Below are 12,942 nucleotides of genomic sequence, written 5' to 3' on the forward strand. Positions count from 1 at the left end.
AGTACGGAGCAGAGCTCAGGGAGACTCCCTTCTCAGGACGTGCGGTAGAAAATCTTAGAGCCTGGAGCCTCTGAAGAGAGGTTTCTAGAGGGTGCTGTCACCCAATTGGCTGGAATTTGACCATTCCTAATGACAAGGACAAGATAATAAAGTGAATGTTTTTTCTCTATTAACTTTAATGTTAAAGTCATTACTTACTGCTTTTAACGCACCGTGGGGCTCCCACTTCGACAACGGGGAATGATTCAAGCATGTGAATCTATGAAAGACTCCCCAATACTGGAAAATTATCCTTCCCTTGACAATGTAGTGGATGTGATATAGTAAATCTATATTTACCTTGACAATGTAGTGGATATTATATATATTATATTATAGACATTTATTGAGCGCACAGCTACCCCCAACGGGGGTGTCCCGGCGCTGAGGAATGCAGATCAAGGGGGCAGGAATTAGTGGCCTGAAAATAGGAAGGTTTTCAATTTGCCCCTAAACTGAGATTCAGTGTCAATAGTCCTAAGACTGATGGGCAGAGAGTTCCACAGTTTGGATACTGCCACTGTGAAGGCTCTGCCTCCCTTTCTCGCGAAACGAAATCGGGGGGTTGACAGAAGGTGAAGGTGGTTCGATCTAAGATTGAGAGAGGAGTGGACTGGTTTTAGTCTGTGACTCAGGTATTTAGGGCCTTTTCCATTGAGAGCTCTAAAAGCTAGTACCAGGGCCTTAAATTTAACGCGAGCAGTGATCGGTAACCAATGCAATTTCTTCAAGTGGGGGGAGATTGAGTGTCGATAGGGGACTTTGCAGATTAGCCTGGCAGCGGCGTTCTGCACTATCTGCAGTCTGTGAAGCAGATAGGCAGGTAGTCCCACATATAGACTGTTCGCGTAATCTAAGTGCGACGTGATTAGGGCATGTGTCACTGTCTTCAATGCTTCCTTAGGAAGAAAGGGGGAGATTTTTCTTAGCATATGAGGTTTCCCAAAGCATGCTGAGGTGACTTTCTGAATCTGGGTTTTAAAAGATAAGTCATTATCAAATTGAACTCCAAGATTGCGGGCCACCCTCACCGGGGAAGGTGGTGGGTTGAGTTCCACAGGCCACCAGATGGAGGGGGATAAGGGAATCGTTAGATTAAAAAATAACACCTCAGTCTTGTCCGTGTTAAGTTTTAACGTGTTTGAAGTCATCCAAGCCACGATATTGGAAAGACAGATTCTGAAGTTGTCAAAACCAGAGGGTGAGTGATCTTTAAGAGAAAAAATAAGCTGAGTATCGTCAGCATACGATATCACTCTTACCCCCAGAGACTCAATTACCTTTGCTAGGGGTGCAACATAAATGTTAAAAAAGAGGGGGCTCAGGGCAGATCCTTGGGGCACCCCGCAGCCAAGAGGCTTCCTGTCTTTGGACCAGAAAGGGCGGCACCAGACTTGTTGTGTGCGGTCTGTAAGAAAGGAAGTAATCCAGGCTAGAGGGGTGCCGCAGATCCCCATCTCACGGAGTCTATTCAGGAGGATGGCATGGGAGACCGTATCGAAGGCTGCAGACAAGTCGAGGAGCACAAGCATGGCTAATTCTCCCCTGTCCACAGTCTCTCGCAAGGTCTCCGCCACCTCTAGAAGTGCTGTCTCCGTGCTATAGCCGGTCCTAAAGCCGGATTGCGAGTCATGTAACAGGTCATGGCTTTCAATATAGTCCGATAGTTGTTCCTGTACTATTTTTTCCAAAATTTTGGCAGGTTTTGGTAACAGGGATATCGGGCGGTAGTTACTGAGAACAGCAGGGTCCGCGTCGGGTTTCTTTAAAAGGGGGATAAGAATTGCCTGCTTCCAAGTCTCCGGAAACTGACCTGATACAAGAGAGGAGTTCCATATCGATAGGAGAGGTTGCACAATCGCCGGAGCAACTGTGGAGAAAACTTGAGCAGGCATCGGATCTAAGGGTGAGCCTGATTTACATAGATGGAGTTTATTCAGTGCAGTATCTAAGGTGATGGATTTGAACGTCCTAAGCCTCTTATCCTTGGACCTGAGATCAGTGGGAGGTGTGTCATCTGTATCAGGGTTATGCACTGTATTAAAAGAGGCATAGATGAGAGTAATTTTCTCATGAAAGAAATTGGATAATTTATCACAGAGTTCTTGACAGGGCTCTGTCTTGTGCAGAAGGGCAGAAGGGTTGGTGAAATCTTTTACTACTTGGAAGAGTGCCTTGGCACAATAATCTGCAGATTTAATTTTACTGGCAAAGTATTCCCTCATGGTAGTTTGTTTGAGTTTGTGGAAATTTTTTAGTGCCCCTCTGTACGTTATTTTGGCGGCTGGGTCATAGGTACGACGCCAGAGGCGTTCAAGCTTTTTACGCGATATTTGCGATGCGATATATGCGATGCGATATATTTAGGGCTGATACTGTTGAGCTTGATATAGTGACTCGCCGTATGCGGTTCATGAAGCAAGAGCACCAACACCGGTGACTTCAACCTTGGTATAGGTGGGTGGAACAATGCCAGATTTGTAGGACATCTGCATAAGATAAATTACATAAATGAATGAAAATTTAACTAAGTCAGATAGTCTGTTAATTTCCGGAAAATCTGCCATGATACGGCCGACTCAGACCTATGTTGGGCACTCTTTACTCTAAAGCAGAGGTCTTCAAACTGTGGGGCGCGCCCCCCTGGGGGGCGTGGAGTGGTTCCAAGGGGGGCGCAAATAGCTCTGCAGATGCATGTAAATTAAGATGGCCTGGTGTGCGGCGATCTTTAATTGCCATATTTCCAGGCTGTCTTAATTTACTCTGGAGTACAGTGAGGGCAGGGGTGAGTAAATGTGCTGGCAGGGTCAAGGAGGTTGCTTAAAGAAATCTGGTGAGCGAGAGGCACAGTGCACGCAGCGCGTGTCACTTAAGTCATCCCCGATGGCTCTGAGGTGCAGAGATTTTATCACGGGCGTGTGCAGCAGGGCCGGTTCTAGGATTCTCGGGGCCCTGGGCAGAAAGGGAATTTGTTAGGCCCCTCTAATTTTCATAGATGTGACACATTAAGGGCTGCCTGCATCTCAATAGATGCCCCTGCTTATGAAGATGCAGCCCATCCCTCTCCTTAAGTGCCTCTTAATAGCTCATAAAGGGCTGGAGGTGTGAGGGATGCGTATCTGTGCAGACTGCCAGGGAGCTAAACAGAGGGACAATAGCCATCACACTGTGCCTCTGCATGTGTGGGCGTGGAGACCTAATTGCTGGACAAAAATTAGTAATGTGTTTTCCTGCAACTGGTACTGCCCCCCACCCTTCACCCCCCTCAGGTTCGCTTCCCTACACCAAAGCAATGAGGCCAGGGGAGGGGGCTCCCTAAGGTGGCGGCAGCGCACTTACAAGTTTGCATCTTTAATGCCATAACCTGGCTGAGTCTTATTGGTGCAAGGCCCTAAGTTGGAGGGCTGACTACGGGGCCCTGGGCAGCTGCTCACACTGCCCATGCCTAGCGCTGCCCCTGTTGTGCAGTGGTTCAGTAAAAGGCCTCTGCCCTGTTAACACCGTACTGCAAACCAATGTATGTATTGTATTTTCAGTTGAGGACCATATAGTAGTGACCGTCTTGCAAGCTGCTGGGACAGAATGTTGAGCTATGTCAGTCAAGCTAAGAATACAGAAATGTGATGGACAGAAGCCCCCTCGATACAGGGTTCAGGTACCACTCAAACAGCTAAACAGCTCAAATGGGGATTATCACGGGTGTCATTTGTATACAGAGAGGAGCCACATGCAAGCGGGCACTGCGGCCTGGGAGTTTCTGTCAGGTGTTCGCATTTCATACACACGAGAACCGATGTAAGTAAGTGTTTTGTGTTTTCACAGTAAAGGTTTGGCATTTGAAAAAGTTAAAGCTATTGCGTCATAAATTGTCATGTTTGTTATTTACTTTATAGGTCTGTAGTGGAGTGATTGTTTAAGGAACAAAGTGCACGTGAATCTATATTACTAGAATTAGTTGGGACGTTAAGGAGTTGTGGGGTGGAGAGCTATGAAGACAGGAAGAGGAGAATAGTGGACAGAGGTTTAGGTGGAAAAAGATGAGGCGTGAGATAGAATAGTAAGATGAACTGAACATGCTATGGATGGAAAATGCAAATAGAAAATTGCAAGAGGTTATGGAAATCAAAAATGGTGGACGGTTGGTAGGTATGTCAGATGTACACTCGGAGTGCAACAGGGAAATAAATGAGCGAATGTGGGGAAAATGCAGATAGATTTCCATGCAGCATACTCCTGCATATGTGTGTTTCTCAAATGGAACAACTACAAGAAGTCATTTTTAGCAGTCTACTGGCCTTAATGTTAGTTTCAATGTCCCCATGTTGTTAGTTTGCTTGTTAAAGTTGCAGGCGTCAAAATATGTTGTTTTCTTTTCCTTGTGGTTCTGTTTCAGTGGGGACACTTTGCTAATTTTTTATTATGTTCAGTGAATCGAGTGTTTCATGTGTCTGTTATTGTGCAATAAGGAAATTGATAAATGTTCTCAAAAATACATATGGTGGACATATTAGTGACTCATTGTCGACAGCATTAATTGCATGTGGCGGCTAATTAGGTCTTTGAGTATTTGATTTTTTTTCTGAATGGTACCTAGGAGTGCCATTGGTTTGCTAGAGTACCAGTACCTACTGAGGCACAAGTATTGTAAATATGGTTTATTTAGCTCTGTGATTGATTGTTTGCGGGGGGGGGGGGGGGGGGAGAGGGTGCCTGCCCATGAACATAGCCATGTCCCTACCGCTCCCCCAATCAATACATAAAGTTTTGGAGGGGGGCCCAACCTCAAAACATTTTGCTTAAGGGGGGCTCAGAGCAACAAAGTTTGAAGACCTCTGCTCTAAAGCATCCGAGGTCAACAATCAAACCTACAACAGCGCGTAAACACCCACGTGGCTACAGACAAAGGCAGCAACGTGACTTCCACCCTCCCACCACAGGTAGGACAGGGTAAACCTACTGAAGGTGCCCTGTGTCTTCGTGTTCGCTGTTCAAATAGCTCTACAGAGGGAACAACACTTCTGTGTAGGTTTGGGGAAAGACACGCTGCTACCCCTGGAAACTCTTGGGACTCCCAAGTTGGAGCGAAAGACGCTCCTCAGTATTTGGAGGGGTTTTTCGCCCCGACTGAGAGCGGAGTGTTCACCAGTCGGGGAGGGAGCGCTCGTGGGTGCTTCAGAGACAGACGTGAGTCACATCGGATCCCGCTGAAGGGGTGAGCGAGGCGGAGAGGGCTGGGGAATGTCGCCGAGACGCCTCCCAGGTCCAGAGACAAAGAGAGGGATGCGAGGGAGAGGGCAGGGGTGAATAGAAGAGGAGGGCTCGTTAGCTCGGAGCCCGTGTGCGGGGGTGGGGCGGGGCGGACGGGGGCCATGCCTTCCTTCCCCTGTCAGATGCGGCCACTGCTCAGACACGCACCGGACTCCCCACTTGTGCCACTCGCGGCTCCGTGCGCTTCTCGGGACCTGGACGGTGATTTGAAAATCCCTCTTGTTTTTACAACAGATTGTTGCTGCTGCTCGGCTGCCTTTCAAGGGAGGAAGGCGGCAGAGCTCTGACACTTTCGGGGGTCACTTCGAGAAATTACTTTGGTGGATCGAAGAACTCTTTGGATACAAAAACCCCCAAATATGCTCACTTTGTTGTTTTTGTGTCTGTGCCTGCTCGACGTGGGGTCCTTAATTCGTAAGTTTATTTTATTTTATTCTCGTGTATGATAGCTGTGCACATATGTCGGCAAATAGTGCGAGCGCTTTTAAATGTATGTTTCTGTGTGTGTGTGTGTGTATATATATATATATATGTTATACGCATGTGTAATGCATATGTGTATATACATCATTTATCTGTTATGAAAGAATTAGGATTGGCTTAAAGTTTATAAAGTTTATTGGCTTACTTTATTCATTCAAACTTAGATTGTGTTGGGTAACGTGATACAGGGAAACCTAAATTAGAGGCATATGTGTGTGTGTATATATATACATATATATATATACACACACACACACACAGACACACACACATTGGGAGAGGGACTGACAGAATTCATGAGAAAAGTGAAAGTTTACATTTCCCCCGTCTGCAGTCATGAAGGTGACAGTGCAGTCTGCTGGGACATTTGTTACCTCGGAACATTTTTTTTAGCCTTAAATGTCAATGATGTCCACAGACATGCACCCGCGAGACATATACCCGCACATATTTTCACGCAGGATATATCATGAACAAAATGGGTGGGGCAAATAAATGAACTGTATTATGGGGTGGGATTGTATGCCCCCTTGATATTATATACATACCTAAAGAGTCCTTCATCGAGAAATGTATTTCTAAAATGAAGGTGTATGTGTGTGTGTGTATATATATATGTATATATATATATATATATATATATATATATATATATATATATATATATATATATATATACACACACACACACATACAATAGCAGTGCAAATAAACACAGACCACTAACAGGTTATTTTGAGCGATTATACTAATAAACGCACATTGAGACACTTATTACCGAGCAAAGGTCACCTTCGAGTTGATTCGCACATTACAGTAAAACTGACATTAGAAAATCACCATCTACTGCTTCACTGATGGAGGGTTAGAATCACTTTATAAGGAAAATACACTCCTAATCATCAGGAGGCCGCTTCAAAGGGATTTGATCTAACTGCAAAAATGTAACCCCTTGAATCTTGGTTTTAAATACCTTTTGTTTAAAAGAATACACACAAAAAATCATAGCAAGAGCCATGTAGGTAGACGCAGAGTCCACTATGCCATGGATTACCAGTGCTGAGGGTGGGAAACAGTATCTTAGCCCACTTGAGGCTTCGCCGCACATGAGTCGTAGACCCTCAACGCACCCCACAGGGGTAATAAATAGCATATTACACTATGCACAGCTGCATTTACACTACACACACAACATATATATATATATATATATATATAACATTTGTTTAGACCACCCTGTCTTGTTAAAATAACAAATGCCAGCTTGGGGTCCGTAAACTGGAAACTCAAGTGCTGTACACAAACAGCAGGGTAAAGTGCCTTGAATGTTCACTCGTGAAGAGATAGACTCCAGAGTGTGTTTGCAAATCATTATGCATTACAGGTTAGTTGTTGGCTGTTGGATCAGGCAGTCTGCATTCTAGAACCAGCTTTAACACCTGATGAAATTGTGTGATCCTGGGCAAATCGATGTGTCCCTCAGTCCGTTCACATATCTGCCATAATCTGGAGAGTTCAGAATGCGGCTGGCTAGGGTACTGAGCGGGATATGAAACTAACAGCATCTGTATATGTGGCGATGATGTTGTCTATGCAGTCGCACTGTCTGGGTTGTGGTGAAGAGCACGATGAGAGGAACTGAACATCACGGCCATAGAATCAGGCCTTCCTCTTCCATGCTTGCAGCACTGTGTTACCCCTACATGACTCTCAGGGGTGTGGAGAAGGTTAAGTGTGCCCCATCTTGACTGGGGTCGGATCTGAGCTGACCTGTTTGGAACATAAACTAGAGGTGAGCATTCCTCAGCCCGCGACAGTGGTGACACGCAGCCCGTCTCTTTGATGGTGAAAGGCATCCGAGACTCCCAACACCAGATTACTTGTGTTTTGAGAATGCGTCCGCCTCCTTCTCGGTTACTCACCTGAGGGGATCACAAGCCACGAAAAGGAGGAGTACAAAAGAGAATAAAAGAGGCGCCAGCTGTACGCTGACAAATAAAGCGGAGCCTTGAATACCATCAGCTTTGTCAAAGACAGACATGGCAAGTGTCGCGGAAGCCAAGGCTTGTTCGACCTGTGGCCTGCTCGGAGCTCTTCTTCAGATCTTTGAACCTTCATTGTGCTGTATTGTGCATTGGTAGAGCATTTTCATGCCACCAGAGTGGCCTTGAAGCGCGGTGGAGACCTTGTCCCCTGTGCTGGTAGCCAGTGCCTCGTGCTCATAGTATAGAGTACATGGGCATCAGTAGGTGTTGTGCATTAAGGCCAAGGTCTTATAGCTACAACAAAACATGCAACATATGGCTGTTGTGGCAACCTGGCTGTAGGTGGTTCTTACACTTACAAGCCAAGGCTGACTTTACTTACACAAAATGCTCCTCACGCATGTGTGCAGATTTTGAGATGCGAGTCCTAACTTGCAAATTCCAAACTCCTAAAAAAAAGGTTGGACTTAACTAAGGAACATTTTTATTGTGTGCAGTATTTAGGAGTTTTTGCGATTTGTTTTGTAAAATAGCCTAACATCTAAATAATGGCATTTTTTGGGGGTTCCAGAGGTGCAATTCCTGGTCTTTGAAAGATCAAAAGATAATTTAGCTCAATCTTTTTCCGTTTTGAAAAGAGTTGTGCAGCAAATGAGACGCTCTGTAAATAAGAAAACCAACCATCTGTCAGGGCTGGAAGACTAGATCTACTAAAGGAGGCTAGGAGCATTGCTCCTCTACATGAAGCTGGGAGGATAGCTTGGCTGTGTGAAGCCGGAAGGATAGCCCAGCTCCACGAGTTCAGGAACAGTGCTCAGTTGTAGCAGCCTAGATGAATAACTCGGCTGAATGAGGCTGGAAGAACAGATAAGCTGTGCGATACCAGGTTAGCTCAGCTATACAAGGCCAGGAGGATAGCTCAGCTGTATGACACCATGAGGTCAGCTTTGTTACATGAGGCCGGAGCTGTGCGGTACAAAGTCAGGAGGATAGTTCATGTATATGAAGCCAGGAGGATAGCTCAGCTGTAAATGGCTGGAATGATAGCTCGTGTATATGAGGCCAGGAAGATAACGCGGCGGCAAGGATAGTTCACGTATATGAGGCAATGATAACAGCACAGCAGTATACGGCCAGGAGGATAGCTCAGTTGTATGAAGCCAGGAGGATAGCTTAGCTGTCCATAGCCTGCAGGATAGCTCAGTTATATGAGGCAATAATAACAGCACAGCAGTATTCGGCCAGGAGGATAGCTCAGTTGTATCAAGCCAGGAGGATAGCTTAGCTGTCCATAGCCTGCAGGATAGCTCAGTTGTATGAAGCCAGGAGGATAGCTTAGCTGTCCATAGCCTGCAGGATAGCTCAGTTGTATGAAGCCAGGAGGATAGCTTAGCTGTCCATAGCCTGCAGGATAGCTCAGTTATATGAGGCAATAATAACAGCACAGCAGTATACGGCCAGGAGGATAGCTCAGTTGTATGAAGCCAGGAGGATAGCTTAGCTGTCCATAGCCTGTAGGATAGCTCAGTTGTATGAAGCCAGGAGGATAGCTTAGCTGTCCATAGCCTGCAGGATAGCTCAGTTGTATGAAGCCAGCAGGATAGCTTAGCTGTCCATAGCCTGCAGGATAGCTCAGTTGTATGGGGCCAGGAGCATAGCTTAGCTGTCCATAGCCTGCAGGATAGCTCAGTTATATGAAGCTAGAATGATTATTAAGCAGCACAAGGGCAAAAGGCGATCACGATTGTAAATGGCTGGAAGCTAGATCAGTGTTTTAAGGTTATGATAACAGCTCAGACTTATACAGCCAGGAGGATAGCTCAGTTGTAAGGGGCCAGGAGGCTAGCCCAGTTATATGAAGCCAGGAGGATAGTTTAGCTGTCCATAGCCTCCAGGATAGCTCAGTTATATGAAGTTGGAATGACAGTTAAGCTGTACGAGGACAGGAGAATATCTCACTGTATGTGGCTGGAAGAAAAGCTCAGTTGCATGGGGAAATGTCCTTTAGAACAAAGCCGGAATCATGCTTCGCCTTCACAGATCCAGCAACCGAACGAATGCGTCAATACCACGCATTTATTCTGCACGCTGGTATTTACAACAACTTGCTTTAGGGGAGCGCAATGGTGGAGTGGTGCTGGAATAGTAAAATTAAACTATTCCAATAACCAGACTAGTTGTTAAACTGACTTGCCTGCAGAACAATCGCGTGCTAAAGACACACTGGTTCAAATGACAGAGTACCTAAGGCAGGCGTGAAAAACACATGCAGAATTTCGTCATACATTCGTCGTATGCGGCCAAGAGGCTAGCTTGCTTATTTGAGGACAGGAGGATAGTTTAGCTGTCCAAGGCCAGCAGCGTATCTTAGCCATATGAGGGCGGAAGGGCAGCGCAGTTGTAGGAGGCCAGGGGGACAGTTCAGCTGTACAAAAGGAGCTAGTCTCCATTGAGGTGCATTACCTACCAAAAAAGGATGAAAACTCGGTGGTCGTCAATGCCACCTTCCCTGCCATATGAACGTTTGAAAAATACCTGTCTGTAATTGAATCAGCTTTTATACCCGACAGAACCACTATTTTCTTTACATATCTGTGCCCCGGTTCTGAGGGATACTGGGTTGCCCCCTTGTATACTAAATTCCTGCCCTCCAGAGCAGAAACCTTGAGTCTTACCATCACTGTTCTCTATTCTCTGAGTGCACATACTCACTCACCCGTGCAAGTGGGGGGGTATTAAATATGTGTGCCTTCTGCAACAGATACAGACACGTTAATGTATAAGCCAATTGAGCAATAGAGCCGAGAAACATTAAAATGAAGCCATTCGTGGGGTGAGTCATTGAAACGGCTCTGGTGTGTTTTTTTGTTAGATTAAATAAACGTAAATTAAAATGACGCCCATTAGGAGCTGGCAGTGGTCAGTAGCAGTGTGTTTTGCAGCAATGGTCCCTGCGGGAGTGTGCCAGGCAGAGAGAGCGGAGGGGGAGAGAAAGACGGGCGAAGCTGCGGACGCACCACTGGGCTGGGTTTTCAGGGTATGTCCCGGCACCGGGGCACAGAATCCATGAGCCCACCAGGGGACCCTGCTGCATTGCGTCAGAGCTGGGGGTCCAGCTTGAATGATGGCGGTTTTAGGGGCTCAAGGTCACACTCTCATATTTAGTCACTAAAACTTCAATGCGCCATAAAGGGTAAAACCTCCCCAGAAGGAACCCACAATTTATATTCTACATGATAATGTGTTCATGGTAGACCACCACACCTGTGTCGAGGAATAGCATGCCAGAAGCTGTCAAGCTGCCTGCTCCAATATCGTGAAAGTAGTTTTATAAACTCGCAAATACGCGTTTACCGAGACAGAATTGAAAAACAAAAATCTGCTGCGAGTAGATTTCCACAATAGGAACCCTCAGCAGCGAAAGGTACGATGAACAAAATAATTTTCCTTAAAACAAGGATTGTGCAGGGAAAATCACCTCCACAAAAATGTCACATTTACGAATCGCCAAACTTCAGGCGCGGAGGAACTTCGGTGGTATAACTGTGAGCAGAGAAAAAACGAAATACTGTCCAGAGGCTGCGGGCTCTCCCTGGATCATAAAGGTGGCAGCGGTTTCATTCCAGGGGTGATGCGGGAGCAGCCCCCCGGGGGACGAAGAGCACAACTGGGAGAAAATCCAACAAAAAAGACAAGGATCAAACCGCTAAACGATCCGGGAACGAGCACATATGGCGCATCCTCTTATAAAACCAAATGTGCAGAATGTAAGCCGCAAACAATCTGTCTTTAAAAGTTTTGATAAATAACAAAAGCTTCAGGATAAAACAAATCCTAAAAGTGCATTATCATTGGCCACTGGGCAAAGTTCGCTTTGTTTGTTCGTTTAGTAAATTCGTTTTCATATTACGATCGTGGAAAAAATGCATTAATGGTTACTTCACAAAATAAAAGACGTGAAAATCCGGACAACAAAATATATGATTAGAAGTGGTGCTGAAAGCGCATTTTTTTTTAGAACAAGAGTGGTAACACAGATCTGGAAAGGGGCGTGTTTCCTCGCGAGTATAGTTCCGATTTTGCGGGTTCTTTCGCTCAGCCTCGTCTATTCTATTTTACTTAACTCCTGGCCATACAAATTTCTTATTTTGAGCCTCTGCGCCCGTCCTCACTGTCCCGCTCGTTCAGTCCCCCGTCCCGGAGAGCTGCACTTCTCTCTCACTCTTGGCCCCCCAGGGAGGGGGCATCTCTGTGCCACCTGTATGTGTGTGTGCGCGGGGGCATCTCTGTGCCACCTGTGTGTGTGTGCGCGGGTGTGTTTACAAGCGTAAAAGCAAGCATGCCATGTATATTGCAGGAGGTTAGAGAACTATTGCATATCGCTCAACTCGGGATTAATAGTGCCGGGCTTTGCTCAGAAACCCTCTGCTTTCCAAGGGTTCGGCCCCCAACTCTCGGAACCCGAGCAGACACTATCGGTCAGTGCCCATCTGTTGGAGGGCCCGAAATAGTACAGGGGTGTCCCCAGAATGAGAAGGCAGGGTCTCCGGAGCGCGCCATGGTGCCCAGAGGTGGCCTGATTCCCCTCTCTGGCTACCCAGCCCTTGAGTCTACCCCTGACCCGTCCCCGCTGAGACCCTGGCAGCGATGCCAGGGTCTCGCTGGTAAGGGCTGGTACCCAGGATGTTTGCTTCTGACAGCCTGCGCGGGCCCGACCCATCTCTGGCCGATTGCCACACCTAACAATGTCCGCTGTCCGTAGCCCTCGCCTTCCAGGTGATTGCACCGCCGGTGCCGCGCTCTGCCCTGAACCAGGGCACTCACTCCGGGCAGAGCTGCCACACCCGCCTCCTAAGATGCCCCGCCACTTCAGTGCCAGCAGCCATGGTTTGTCCTTACTAAAACCCACCTGTTTGTGGGGTGTGTCAAGGGATCACTGTTATAGGACAGCACCAAGAAGCCGCTAGCTCAATGAATAGATACAGTCCGCGTCACTTCTCGCTTTCCGTATCCAGGTACAGCGAACCCTCGTTCACCCCCTTGGTTTGCGCTCGAGTAATACTATCAAGAAATCACATGATGAATACAGGACAGGCTCGCAGACACAGCAGAAAGAAGCGCAGCTGAAATGATGAAAAGAGGAGCGAGTCCCGGGGTTGAAAGGCCA

General features: G+C 46.7%; 1 protein-coding gene across 3 annotated transcripts in view; it reads left to right on the plus strand.

The window, feature by feature from the left end:
* Positions 1–5,178: 5,178 nt before the first annotated feature.
* The window catches only part of CRLF1 (cytokine receptor like factor 1), a 144,659-nt gene continuing 136,895 nt past the window's right edge, over positions 5,179–12,942 (plus strand). For 2 of the 3 annotated variants that reach the window (XM_086947023.1, XM_086947024.1), the window contains exon 1: positions 5,423–5,721. In XM_086947023.1, the coding sequence (XP_086803149.1) occupies positions 5,667–5,721 (55 nt within the window). In that variant the 5' untranslated portion in view covers positions 5,423–5,666. Of the gene's footprint in view, positions 5,252–5,422; positions 5,722–12,942 lie in introns of those variants that run through there. The other variant, XM_086947022.1, reaches the window with a different exon arrangement.

This window comes from Lissotriton vulgaris, chromosome 12 (assembly GCF_964263255.1).
Source record: "Lissotriton vulgaris chromosome 12, aLisVul1.2, whole genome shotgun sequence".
Classification (NCBI taxonomy): domain Eukaryota; kingdom Metazoa; phylum Chordata; class Amphibia; order Caudata; family Salamandridae; genus Lissotriton; species Lissotriton vulgaris.